Genomic DNA, 14,911 nt, shown 5'->3' with positions numbered 1-14,911 from the left:
AGCCTGTTCAGAAGATACTTGGATGTATCTAGACCAATAAAAGGTCTATGGTACCAACAGTGATAGGTGCTGGAATTTTTTTTAAAAAAAAATATTCATGAAGACTACTCATGTCAGAATATAAAATAGTGTTATATATTTGGGAGGATCCTCCCTCCCAACCCTAGAAATTAATAATAGGTAGAGTTTTGATTATTTGGAGTATTGAAGGGAAGATTCGAGGTCACTGGAAAAGTACGGGCTAAGATTCCTTTCCAAGCCACTGCCTCACCTGGGATAGGCATTAACATGGAAAACGGGCTTGATGGTTTGGGCAGACAGCAGTTGCCATGGTGATGGGGTGTGGGTTTGAAGTGACAGGAAAAGAGAGTTTTTAACAAGATGTGCTGGGAAGAAGAATGGAGAAAAGAAAAGACCGGGATCCATTTTGGGCAGGCTGGCTGAAGGCTGGCTGGGCTTAGACTTCAGGGCTGCACTGCTGTGGGAGACAAACCCCTATTTGAATGACAACGCTGTAAGATCTGGACTCCCTCCATGCAGACTGAAGGTGTACAGGTATATAGGTGAATAAACCATATTTCTTAAAGCTACAACAGTCTCCACCATGTCTCAATTCTCCAAAGGAACACAGATCCTGGGTGAGTGCCTGGGACCCCATGGACTCTTGCTGTCATTCAGCAGAGAAAGGGGGGGGGAGGCACCCAACTTTTCTAACAATATATTCTCACCCAGAAATGTTTCTGTTGAATATAGTGAAGTGGTTGAGTACCATTGGAAAGACAAGGCAGTTTATTGAATACTAGAGCTGAGAACAGTCTACCAGTTCTATTTGGGGACCTGTTCCAGTGCTCCAGAACAGCTTCAATCTGGCCCAGACTTCCCCTCCCCTCCTTGTCACCTGACTGGCCTCCATTAGACAACCACAGCGAAATCCTGGGTTTTCGGATCAGGATTTGGGATAAGGCCATTCGAGTTGCAGAGCCCTCTTTCAATATTATTGTTCCAGCCAGATTTATTTCAAGTAAATACCAGAAAAGCAAAAAGCAAAAAACAAAAAAAACCTGGAGTGGGTGAGAATAGTATTGCATCTTAACCATCTCTATTTAAAATTTAAAATGTTAATGGGTGAATACAAATCGTTAAGTAGCTGAAAGGGCTCCGTGATGCACAAGAAGGAGGTAGCAGCATACCTAGAGCAACCACAAAATGGGTAGCTTCTTTAAAAAAGCTCAACAACTTTGGTAGGTCACTGCCAGTTTTTTATAGTGGGAGTAGATCTCCGTCTCTTGAAAGTTGGACATGCCTGACATAGTCCAGTGACAAGAGAGAATGCATAGTAGCCACCAAATACTAAGTGTTTGTTTGAGGAATGGGGTAGAAAACTGGTCAGGAATAGAGATCTTGGAAGTAGCATGGACTCCCTGAGCCAGAGCAATCCAAGCTACAACATTTTGTCCCTGTTCCCACATGTATATCAGTTCCCAGCTTTCCATTGCACCCATTCAGCATTCTTTCTGCTCTAGGTTAACCAATCACAAGAAGCATGCAGATAGATTAGGCTGAGGGAAAGGAGCTAAATTAACCCCCATCCAAATGATGCCCCTGAATTGCATTCCTCTCCAGAACCAAGAACCAAGAATATTATAGGCAGCTCTTGCTGTCAACTTTAAAAAGACAAATGCCCGACTGCATATGAGCAAAGATCTTCCTTCTCCAAAGCTTTCAAAGGGAGTCCAGGGGTCAGGGGCCTTTTGGAATCATGACCTTTTGCTTCGTTCTTCCTTTTTGGAGGACTGATGTATTTAAAGAAAAATAAAATAATGAAAGTACTCAGTTCCTTTCAGACCCTTGACTTGTACATATTTATTTTATCCTGCAAATATCCTCACCCCACCCCGATTTGACAAGCTTTCCCAAAGCCTTTTTTTTAAGCTCTGGTCTTCCTAGATTCCTTCAACCATTATATTGTTACAATTGCCAACTTCATCTTTCAGATTTTGTTTCATTGTGTCTCAAACCTGCCTTGGGATTTTTTTTATATAAAAAAAAATACATCCTTTCCATCTTCTGTGCTTTTCATTTCTTCCGCCCACCCCACCCCTGGCTTGGATTTTCATCTTCAGAATATCCTTTTCCCTGTCTGTTGTTATCTGTTCCTTTGTCTCTTATCTGCCCTCCCTTTTCCATTCTGTCCCCCACCCTTTGGAGCTTTGCAGCTAATCTTCTGTGCTTAAACTCTTTCATCATCACTTGACTGATGCTCATGCCTTCTGTGTGAATTTAAACTTTATTCCACCCAGACTCACTTTCTCCACCTCCTGCAAAGCTTGACTCCATGTCTTTTTAAGTCAGCAGGTTTGTCATGGCTGCTGTACCCAAATGTAATGGGTCACTTAGTCTTTTTTTAAAAATTATTGCTGCATGGGGCAAAGAGGAGGCTATGCTTTCCTGATCAGCTGTAAAAAGGCTGCCTAGCCCGGCAGTAGCCAATGTGGTGCCCTCCATATCTTGGACTCCATCTCCATCACCCTCAGCAAGCATTGGCCAGTGATGAGGGTGATGAGAATTAAAATCCAATACTATCTGGACAGCACCATGTTGGCTACCCCTGGCCTAGCAAATCATTCCCGGCAAGTTCAGCTAGAGAATGGATGGCTGGAGCACCTTACCTGGTCTATTTGTATTTTCAAGGCTGTGGTTGCTCTTAATAGACCCCCATAATGCAATGTTGGCGCATTCATTACTATGTAACAAGCATGAACAGTTTGCTTTTAAATAAAGATTATTGGTCCTGAATCCCAGGTAATGATGTATAGACACCCGTGAAAAGAATTCCCCAAATTTAACAAAACTTCTTTTTGTTTTCCTTGAAATTTCTTAGATTTTTGTCAGAGTACAACCCTGGAAATTCACCTTAACCTTTCGCTGGGGGGGGGGGGAATCAGTTGCAGCTCTTGCTGGAGAAGTTCACTTACCTTAATTGGTGGGTGGTTTTGCAGCCGAACCACGAGCCCTGTGGTGTCCAGCAAGGTGCCTGGATTTGGGCTTTGGGTGGACCTCCCCCCCCGGGGGGTCCAAGCTGACCAATCAGCATTGACTGGGCCTGCAGTTGGGTATAAATTGTAGCCTGGCCTGGCTCTCACTCCTTAGCTGGGCCAAAATGCCACAAACCTATTGAGGAAGTGTTGTTCCTCAATAGCAGAGCATATTATTAATTGATTGGTTGATTGGCTGATTGATTGATTAAATAAATTAAATAAATTTAATAAATAAATAAATTAAATAAATAGGTATACCACCCTATACCCACAGGTCTCAGGATAAAATTACAATTACATATCATTTGCATGCAGAAGGTCCCAGGTTCAGTAGCTCCTGACTTGCATGAGAAAGCTCTCTCTGGGAAATCCTGCAGAGGCATTGACAGCCATTATAGACAGTGCTGAGCTGAGTGGGCCAGTGGGCCAATTCCTAAAAAAACAACAACCCAGCTCTCTTTTGTAGAATAGGACCTGGTATGCTAGCTTCCTGGTCTGTGAGTCTCTGCTGCTTACTAAGACAGGGAGAGGTGAGGTGGTGGAATGCAAAGGCATCAGCACAGCCAATCTGGTGCCTATGCATACAGTAGAACCTTGGTTCTCAAACTTAATCCATTCCAGAAGTCCATTCGATTCCCAAAACGTTAGAAAACCAAGGTGTGGCTTCCGATTGGTGCAGGCGTCCCAGAAACAATAGCTGACAACCACATCGGACGTTCAGCTTCCGAAAAACGTTCAAAAACTGGAACACTTACTTCTGGGTTTTCAGCGTTAGGGAGCCCATTCGTTCATCAACTAAGCCATTCGAGAACCAAAGTTCCACTGTACTTCTATAGCAAAAAAAGCTCCCCACCACCTCAACCCTCCTGGCAAGCAACAGCAACCTACCATCTGGGGAACTAGCACAGCAGCTCTGCTCCACTGAGTGGTCCACTTCCACTCATTATGAAGCAGCTCTACATTTAATTTGGTTGGCATCTGTCTGCCTTGGGAGCCTGCTGTGGCTGTTGAGACCAATACAGGAGAGAGATGTTTTGTTGCATCTGAGGCAGATGAAGACATCTGGTTTTTCTGCTGCCGATGCACCATGGCATTTCTTCTCTTTGTGCTCCTCCCAGCAGTCGTTCCTCCTCTGGTCACTGCTATGGATGCACAACCTGACTGTCTGTCTCCAGGCACTGTGGTCATCTGCAAGGAATTCCCCATGGTGGGGTTGATGTTGCCATTCTTTAACTAGAAACCAGGAGCTGTAACCTTCCATTTTTAACTCCATCTTGGGACAAGGAAGGAACTACTCAACATTCCCTATTGGCAACACCTTGCAACTATAGGATATAACGATGCACCTTTCTAAGTACCGGTATGTTATCAGCAGTATGGTGCATATATTTCTGCAGGGGCCATGCTTTCTTCCCTTTCTTAAACTGCTCTGCTGGCTTCATTCATTTGAGCTGACCTATGGTAGAATGAAAATTTGAAGATCACGCTGCAAGCCTTTCATGAAGTCACTCTTAAATAGTATAGCAGTCATAAATGCCAGTCTGTTCAGGCTCCCATGCTCTTTATTAGCTTGGAATCTAGACAATAGAATCTCATTATAACTTCAGGGGGGAAATAGTGTTGGAACTATTAAATATTTTTTCAGTTAGCCGACAGCAAAGCAAAGAAGTCAGAACCTGCTACTACTTTCATAAAATAAAACAAGAAGTAAGAATAAGGCGACAAGGGGTTTTTATACTTTTAAAGCTTTTAAACTAGTTTCTCTACACCATGCTGTAGCAGAAAAAGATAAATTCCTATATTGTTTTTTTCCTACTCTCGGTTAGATTTTTATGTGAAATGTACTGTATAGACAATGATACATGATATGGTATCTTTATTGATTGCAAAAGTGTGTGGATGTGATATGAAGTCACTTACTAGTCTTTTGAATCAAGGTGTGCAGGAAAATCTGAACCAGGGCAGATCTTGCCTGCCTACTCACAAAATGCCAAAAGGTTCTCCTTTCAAATCAGCCGTTCGCGAAAATGAAATTGGTGCAGTCCATTACCAGGACTCCAGCCCCATTGTGCAAGTGATTGGTGGGGAATAGCAAAACCAGCAAGTGTTGATCAAGGCAGAGCTCAAATGTGGGCCCAGTGATCAAATGTGGGCTAGCTTGCCAGATTTGAAAACCACGGCAGCTTGAAGCCGTGATAAACTCCAGTCCCACAAGAAGGCAAGTTCCATGGGGGGGGGGGGTTGCTTCAGAAATTCACTCCTCCTGAATTCTGAACTGAAGAGACACAATAATGGAATTATAGAATTCTAGAGTTGGAAGAAGCGCCATCTAGTCCAACCCCACGCAATGCAGGAATCTGAACAAAAGCATCCGTGACAGAATAAAATTGTAGTTGAGCTAAATCACCTATGAAATATTTGAAGTGAAACTAAAAAAATAATTTAAAAGGTCTGTGATTAACTTTGTATGGCAAGAAAGCAGAGCCATTGTTTTTAAAAAGGCAAAAAGGAGACGGTTTCCTCCACCCCTTGTTATATATGTAAAAATAAAAAAGGAATCCAGAAAGAATAATATTGCTTGAATTCTAATCTTATATTAGAAGTGGATTGACTCTTACTTAATGCCCTGATTTTAAATAGATGCAAATGGTGTGGTGTGACATTGTACTGCTGTTCATCGTCCACAACTGGGGGAATAGAGAAGAGATTCCACCTTGTTGAAAAGGGTTGTATGAACTTTTCCACCAAGATGGATCCTGAGATTGCCCCTTTATTGCCATGTGGGCTACCAGCATGTCTATATGGGTGAGGGAATGGGGGGCATGGGATAAGACCAGAATGTCTGGTGGCGGTTGGAGGATGGATGGTGGCCAACAGATTGAGGTTGAATCCTGACAAGACAGAAATACTGTTTTGGGGGGACAGGGGGGAGGCAGGTATAGAGGACTCCCTGGTCCTGAATGGGGTAACTGTGCGCCAGAAGGACCAGGGGCACAGCATAGGAGTCATTATGGACTCACAACTGTCCATGGAGGCACAGGTCAGTTCTGTGTCCAGGGCAGCTGTCTACCCGCTCCATCTGGTACGCAGGCTGAGACCCTACCTACCCACAGGTAGTCCCGCCAGAGTGGTGCATGCTCTAGTTATCTCCTGCTTGTACTACTGCAATGCGCTCTACGTGGGGCTACCTTTGAAGGTGAACTGGAAACTACCATTAATCCAGAATGTGACAGCCCAGTAGTGCATCTCCACCCCCCATCGTTCAGTCTGGACACTGAGGTCCAGCTCCAATGGCCTTCTGGTGGTTCCCTCACTGCGAGAAGTGAGATTACAGGAAACCAGGCAGAGGGCCTTCTCGGTAGTGGCACCCACCTTGTGAAACGCCCTCCCACCAGATGTCAAGGAAATAAACAACTATCTGACTTCTACAAATCATCTGAAGGCAGCCCTGTTTAGGGAAGCTTTTAATATTTGATGAATTATTTTATTTTAATATTTTGCTGGAAGCCAGCCAGAGTGGCTGGGGAAACCCAGCCAGATGGGTGGAGTATAAATAATAAATGATGATGTTGTTGTTGTTGTTGTTGATGATGATGATGATGATGACTAAATGCAATTATTAATTTTTCTGACTCTATTTCTCTTCTTGTAGATAATACAGCCAGTATCCTGACTAGGCGGAGGAGATTTAGTCGGACGACTCAGGATGTGTATTACCTTCCCGTGGTGATCTCTGACGGAGGAATCCCTTCTCTCAGCAGTAGCGCCACCCTTGTGATACGAGTATGTGCGTGTGAAAGAGATGGGAGGGTGAGGACCTGCCATGCAGAGGCATTCCTCTCCTCTGCAGGATTGAGTACGGGAGCCTTAATTGCCATTCTGCTGTGTGTCATCATTCTCCTGGGTAAGCCTCTCTCAGAATTAACTACCGGCGTCCTTTCCACGGCCTTCAGATGATCACAGAAACAATGTGGCTTTTTCAATATAATGTCATTCTGAACTAGGAATCGCTTGTGATAGGAGGTAATTAGAAATACAAAGCTTTGAGATTATATATATATATATATATATATATATATATATATATAGGCTTTAGCTAAAATTAATAGGACCGAGAAGCCTTTAAAGTAGACAGCTGAACTGCTGGCATCCTGTGGAATTAATTTTGCAGAGGTCACTAAGTAATTAGCACTGCTGATCTACCCAGGTAATTTGGTAAGATTTCAGGAGGCCACCAATTCGAGTTGCATGTCCAGTACTCTTGGGGGAAGTAATAAAAAGAAGAAAGGAGGAGAATCTTTTTGAAACAGATTCCTCTGCCAGAAGGACTTTCAGGAGTGCATGAAAGCCATTTGCTAATTATCTCTGTGGGATGAGCTGATAACGACACAAAGCATCATCAAGAGGGGCAAGGGACAGTGCAGGCAGGAAGATGATTCTATTAGATAAATGTCCTTGGAAATGCATTTTCTCTGAATACTTTATGTGCTTAGATTTATCTGAATAGTACCCATTAGCTAATATTCCCTCTCATTTGGCTCTGACTCAACCTGTTCATACTGTCTTTACATGTATATTTGCACACTAAACAGAGCTTGGGAATAAAGTCCCTTTGAAGAACAAATGCTGCTCACAATGGGATGAATCTGTAATGACCCATATACTAATATTGTTAGAAATTAAAGCAGTGAATCTTTATCCAGATAAAGGAAGTTCTTCAATGTATGACATTATTCTTAAATATCTTCATTAGCAATCTTCATTGCTTCCATTCTCCAGGGAAATTTTTATTTTATTGTTTGAAATTTCTGATAAGGAGCAACCCATTTTTGCTTGCCCCCCAAATAATACTTTTATAGTCTCATTAAGTGATATTGAAATCCCTCATTCTCGCTATGTCCTCATCTGAGTGGAATCCTCCTCTGAGTCCTCATCTGAGTGGTTTTGGTCAGTGTCCATTTTACAATTGCTTAAACCTATTCCCAGTGGCCCCAATCCTGAAAAAAGGGTTAGTTATGCTTAAGTTCCAAGAAAATTTGTGATAATAATTTGTGGCAGCCTTTCATCCCTCAACTGTGAAAAACAAACAAACAAACAAACCAATGCACAAATTATTAATGTGGCAAGTAATATCTTCCTAACATATGTGAAAAATCATTAAGATTTAGACCTATTTAGATATAATATTATAGGTTTTAGGGTGCTAGAGTTTGTGGGTACCTAGACCAAGTGGGTGCTAGTGTTTGATTAATGCTTTGAGCATTAAGAGGAGCTGCCAGACAAGTTTTCCCATTCAGGAGATCGCCTGGGAGAAGAACCATCAAGGATAAGAAAGGGAATAGGAGAAGAGCCATTAAGAAGCAGATATATGTAGGCATATATAGGCTGTGCCATACAGCAAGTGAGTGGGAGGGCCTGCTTCCACTGAGCGATAGTTGTCAGAAGACAGTGTGAGAGTTTTTAGGAGGTGGAAGTTTCAAGATTTCAGTTTGCCTGATGTGAGATAGGGGGAAAGGTGTCAGTCTGTAAGCAGCAAGTTGGGACAGGGGACAGAGGGTCATGGCTGATTTCTGCTGGCATGCAGGACTTTGGCCATGGGAGAACCAAGAACGCTCTCAGATTGTAATGCTGTAAGTCCCTCCATTGTATGCTCAGTTTGCATATATGTGTAAATGAACTGTATATGGTAAAGACACCACAGTCTCTGTTGTGCTTCATTGTTCAAAAGGAAACATAGACCCTGGAAAGAGCTCCTGGAACTCCCTGACATCCCACACTGAAGTGTAGATTGGGGATGGCATGTAACAATATTATTAGGATTTAGATATATTTAATTATGGAATCATTATATATACACCACCGCTACGGTTTTAATCTACTGAAAGCAGGTGTTTCATGTCTATCGACCTGTCAGGCAAACTTAATCTCGAGAACAATAATCTTTAATTGTTTTTTTTACATTCATAAACTAAAGTTTTGTGGATGGTTGGTGGGGCCAATTTTAATCAATAAGTGTGGCATATAAGGACAGACTTGGTGATTTTATTCATTCATTCATTCATTCATTCATTTTTGTCCTAGTGTGTGACTAGAATTCAGCCCATAAAGGAAATTTTTTAAATATTGGTTTCCTTTTCACAATTAACAGTAGCATTGAGTGGTAAAATATACTGAGAAGTGTTCCAGTCATATTTTTATTTCTTCTTCAAGGCTGTTGTTTTGGATATGTTAGTAGCAAGTAAAGCAAACGTTTCTGGGCATGAGAAAGTGAAAACTCTCCCAGAGTATAAAGGTTAGATATTTAAAATCTGGAAAGTAGCCAAAATTGGGGGGGGGGGGTTGATGACACAGATAAGGCAAGCTGTCGACAGGGGAAGGATAGATTATTCAAAGAAACTGAGAGATAATTGGCTGATATTTGTTTGAATGTGAAATATGGGTCTTGTCAAATTCCAGAAAATACACTGATACGCTGTAATTAGATTATGTAATATTATGGGGAGGGGGGGAGAGATTAGTTTAACTTTCACTTCTTACAGTATCTCAGAGAGGAACCTATATTGGAAGTTTTGATGTCATGCACATTTATTTCACTTTAATCAGTTAATGAATTGATAGATGAATCTGCTAAAAGCTATATGATTCATCAGCAATAACAAAAAAATATAATTTAATCAGCCTGCAGCACTTCTAATCTGCTATCTTGAATTTTCTCAGCAATAGTGGTCCTTTTCATCACACTAAGACGCAGCAAAAAGGAGCCTCTGATTATTTCGGAGGAGGACGTTCGGGAAAATGTTGTTACCTATGATGATGAAGGAGGAGGTGAGGAGGACACTGAAGCTTTTGACATCACTGCCCTGCGGAACCCATCAGCTGCTGAGGAACTGAAGTATCGGAGGGATGTGCGGCCTGAAGTGAAACCCACCCCCAAGCATCCCACTTCATCCTGTCTTGACAGTATAGATGTTCAGGAATTTATTAAGCAAAGACTGGTAGAAGCAGACCTCGATCCTAGTGTGCCCCCATATGATTCCCTACAGACTTACGCATATGAGGGTCAAAGGTCAGAAGCTGGATCTATCAGCTCCTTGGATTCAGCCACTACACATTCTGACCAGGATTATAATTACCTTGGTGACTGGGGACCAGAGTTTAAGAAGCTAGCTGAACTTTATGGAGAAATAGAATCTGAAAGAACAACTTAAATTATCGTTATCATTCCTCAAATACGGAACATTTTAGTTCCCCAAGCAACTTGGAGACATAACGACAGCAGTGGTTTAACAGCAAACAATCTTTATCTGAATATATTATAGAAATACAGTACTTGGAGCAAACTGATGTACACAGTTACTGTAGAAACAAGTGCCCTTTTCACATTTGAAACTGGGTTCTTCAATTGGAAGAAAGTCAAATTTGGAAGAAGAAGAAGAAAAATATATGCCCCAAAGGAAAAGATTGTCCCTTTGTGTATATTTTTAATTGCTCAATAAAGTCTGTGGTGCAGTATCAGTAACGATACCCTAAGTAACCCAAGCAATGGCCAATATTACTTTAATATCCCTAAATATACCCAGAGCTACAGTGAATCTATAGTGATGCCTACTTGTGAGAAGAACAAATTTTATTTGGATAGTTGAAATAATATGTCTAGCTCTGTTTATAAGTTTGGAGGCGTTAAGGTAATGATGGGGAGAGGTCACTTGCTTCTGTTGTAATACATCCCAGGAATACTGCTTCTTTCAGAAGGGTGTAATGGAATTACTCAGTTAAGTGCCATTTTAGTGTCTGCCCATACTAACACCCATCTGAATTTTATTTACATGCCAACATCTATTGGGGGTGACACATTTCAGTGGGCCAATCCTAACCTTCTCATCCATGGAGAGCTAATGGACCAAGCATTCTATTGAAACAACCTCATAATTCCACCCTCCCACTGCCAGAACTTTGCTGTTACTGAATGGTATCGAAGCTGTTGCTTCCATTTTTATTGTTATTTTGACAGCATTTCAAATACAACAACAGATTTTTTTAAAAAAATAAATTGAACAATATAAAATGTCTTTCTGCCATGAAGGAGAAGAGGAAAAGGCTTTCTAGGTTTGGTTTGGTTTGGTTTGGTTTGGTTTGGTTTGGTTTGGTTTTTAAGTCATTGTTTTATTATGTGTTAAGCTATGCAACAGCTTGGGTTGCCTGGTCTTCATTGGGATTGGTGAATGTAGATAAGATATTGCCAATCATATGCTGCTCTAAATCCCAACAGAAAAGTGTCACTTGATGAGGTGTTGTCATAGCCATTTTCTGTATATTCACAGGATGGCAAATAGAGCATTATCAGGCAATTCCAATGTCAGGTTCAGCATCCATGGGGAGACTTTGGGTGCAACAAACATCCTGAAGGCAAACAATGTGATTCCCATCTCGGATGTTAAACGGGTCTGGGTCGTGCAATGCAATGCTCCAAAGGGAAGCACCAGTGCAAGACATGCACATCACTGGAGTGCAAAGTAGAGCTGTAAAAGTATCTTAAGATGTCCTCAAATAAGACAATAGAACTATTATTTACTGTGGCAACACCCAATATGTTTGGAGGGACATGCCCTTATTTTATGTCTAACTATTTAAGTTTGGTAAGTATATGTAAGATTTATGATGTTTTGGGTCACTTGTTGAAGATTGTATGCATATTTTATATTACTTCTAGTGTATTTTAAATCCAGCTTTATACAGATAAAGCTGCTTGGGTCCTTCAAAACATGTTGGGTATTCCATTAAAAATAAAAAAATAAAAGATTTATTCTATTGTAATAAACATTGACAAAGAAAGATATAGCTCTTTTGTGCACTATTGGTGTTGCAATCTCTTGTTTCTTTGCAACACTGAGGTCACCGGTGACCCCTCTCCCAAGTTAACTACCCCATGCTCGTGAATAAAACGTTGAGGCACAACTTTAATATTCAAGGTAAACCTGTGAGCATGGGGAAATTACCTTATAATTTATTGTGCTACATAGGATCCCACAGAGATAAGGCTGGGTCCTACTCAATGCTTCCTTCCCATGTACATAACTGTTTATGTTCCTACACATCTATGTGCATTTGCAGGATCATTCAAAAAGGCATCTCCATGAGGGTCAGAGTTCTTAAATCCATTGATTAATTTGGGCCCTCTATATCAGAAGGGGGTGGGGCCTATTGTTTGAATAAGGAAAGAGAGCCAGGAAAAGATTGTATTAGTTACGATAGTTTGTTTTAGTATTTTAGATTATACTTCATTTAGTTATGATCTTGTTGCATAGCTAGATTTTATGGCTTTGTTTATTAGGGATGCATTTGTGTGTTTGAGAGAGAGAGAGAGAGAGAGAGAGAGAGAGAGAGAAGCATCACTCTTGTTTTTTCTTGTTTTTGTGACACCAAATTAATTTTACAAGTGTGGCAAGGCAAAAGGGAGTACTTATTTCATTGCAAATCAGTTTCACTTAGGCTGCAATTTTGCAGGAACACAGCACAAGTAATAACTAGGTGGGGAATGCTAGGCGCTTTTTCTATTCATTGGTGAAATCTTGAAGTTAGTAGAGGCTATTCATGAATATTTGATTTCTCACCAGTTCACATTTAATATGTTGGTTTTTCTCCCCATCTTTCTAATGACAAGGGCCTTATTACACTCTAAACCATAGCTGAAATCCTGATCCTGCAAAGGATTGTTGCAATTAAATTTCTCCATAATTATGATCTAGGGTTGGCAAACTACGTGAGAAACTGCACAGGCCCTGGAGTCCCTCAAGAAACTCTCTTGAGGCGACTGTCTAATCAATTGCAAGAGAACTATGTCGTCATCACTCCATCCTACTCCATACTTAAAAGTGAGTTGGGAGTCCTCACCCTGGACTACAGATATTTCTGGGCCCTAATGTGATAGCACTGGAACAGGTGCACAGTTTCTGCACTCCAAATACAGAGATAGAATATTGCAGTTAATCTGTATAGACACCTTGATTTTGAAACTTCTACCTCTGAATTAGTGTTTCTTCAGGGGAGGTGACATTACTTAACCTCATCATGCTAGAGATGGGCCGTAGTTACTCTCTCAGTACATTTCTGCTTGCCGCTAATGAATTACTTCTAAAACTGCTTGTAGCAGTGTACCCCCAAGCTTCAAATACTTGAGGTTCACTTCTTTTTCTCAAAATCAAAACAGAAGGCCCACCCTTATGGTGGAAAACAGCCAAAAGCCATTATTTTTAGGGTCTTTAAAAAGTAAGAATTACTCAATCTTAGGGAAACCCACTACTTGCATTTCTGCTAATTTGAGCATGTGTTCTAGTTTAAAAGGGAGATGAGTCAGGATAGAGATATGATAGGTGGCCTCCAATCACATCCTGTGCAGAATTTCCTTTTCCCCTGGTTGAAGTGAATATGAAGAAGGCCAAGATATTAATCACACAGAGTGTGTATCTTCTCTATGAGTAAGTATGCTGGGCCTGCAATACCATCTAGTTATTTTTTTTAACAGTACAATCCTAGACCTTTCTGCAGAGTTGCAATGCTAGCTTCCTGGTAGGGGTATCCCTGCCACTTGCTGAAAGGGCAAAACAGAAGACATGGGGTTAGCATGGTGTGAACACTATACTGGGAGCCACCTATACCATGCCAACCTCCCATCACTTCACCACTCCCTCCTGGTTAGTGGTAGCATGGTCACTGCCGGGAAGCTGGCACTGTGGCTCCACCCTGCCACATGAGTGGCTCCTGGTCTACTCAGAAGTGAGTCTTACTGAGTTCAGTGTGGCTTATCCCGCATCGAGGATTGCTGTCTCAATTTATTACTGATGTTACATTAGGAATTCTCTCCTGGCACGCTAATGTACTCAGTGCACAGATCAGGAATTAGTGGGCTGCATACCCCTAAATAAATAAATAAATGGGACACCGTGTTTTTGTTTTTAACGAGGAAACCAAGGAAGCCAATGAAATGTCAACATTTTCAGGGGGGAGCCCTGGCGGAGGAAGATTGGTGCGGAGGTAGCGGAGCACCCCCGGCACCACTATTCCAGTAGGGTGCCATCGCAGTACCCCCCCCCAGACATGCGCCATGCACCCCCCGTGCGCCTGGCCCCACACCTCCACAGGCAGTGCGTCACGCCCCCATGTTCCTCACGGGCGGTGTACCACTCCCCCAGGATGCATGTCACTCCCCAGGGGCACATGTCATTCCCCTAGGGGCGCCAGCCATGCCCCTGCCTGCTCTCCACCCCCGGTAGCGGACCATGCAGCTTCACCACTGGGGGGGGGAGGCAGGGTGTCTCATGTATTCAAATCACTCCACACATGGAGGTTCTTCAGTGAGTTGAGGACACTGTTCACCTTATGAAAGGAAGACAGGAGGCTACCGTATACTAAATCATTGGTCCACCTAGCTCAATATTGTTTACATACAGTGACAGCAGCTCTCCACAGTATCAGGAGCCTTTCCCCAGTCCTATCTACAGATGCTGGGGATTGAACCTGAGGCCTTTTACATGCAAAACATTTCCTCTACCACGGTGCCATGGCCTTTCAACTAAAGTGAAGCCTTCCAATCTCGCAAGATATTGGAATGTTGCTTTGCCATGCAGAATGTGTTGTCTGTGCATTAGAGAACCCCACCAAGTTCATGAGGAAAAAATAAATTAAAAAAAAAATCCTTCCAGTAGCACCTTGGAGACCAACTAAGTTTGTTCTTGGTATGAGCTTTCGTGTGCATGCACACTTCTTCAGATACATGAGGATTACTGTCTTCCAACATGTGTGTACCCCATCATGTCTGTTGGATATACCTGATTTAATGACATTAAAATGAAATTCTCAGCACCTTTGCCAAACTA

At 41.9% G+C, this 14,911-nt stretch overlaps 1 protein-coding gene across 2 annotated transcripts in view; it reads left to right on the top strand.

Moving 5' to 3' along the window:
- Nucleotides 1-11,040, top strand: part of CDH18 (cadherin 18) — a 201,751-nt gene extending 190,711 nt beyond the window's left edge. For both annotated transcript variants that reach the window (XM_033154394.1, XM_033154395.1), the window contains 2 exons: nt 6,691-6,942; nt 9,756-11,040. In XM_033154394.1, the coding sequence (XP_033010285.1) occupies nt 6,691-6,942; nt 9,756-10,246 (743 nt within the window). In that variant the 3' untranslated portion in view covers nt 10,247-11,040. The remainder of the gene's footprint in view (nt 1-6,690; nt 6,943-9,755) is intronic.
- Nucleotides 11,041-14,911: the final 3,871 nt, after the last annotated feature.

Source organism: Lacerta agilis, chromosome 7 (assembly GCF_009819535.1).
Source record: "Lacerta agilis isolate rLacAgi1 chromosome 7, rLacAgi1.pri, whole genome shotgun sequence".
Classification (NCBI taxonomy): domain Eukaryota; kingdom Metazoa; phylum Chordata; class Lepidosauria; order Squamata; family Lacertidae; genus Lacerta; species Lacerta agilis.
The sequence above is the reverse complement of the archived record's forward strand: the minus strand, read 5'-3'. Positions and strand labels throughout refer to the sequence as shown.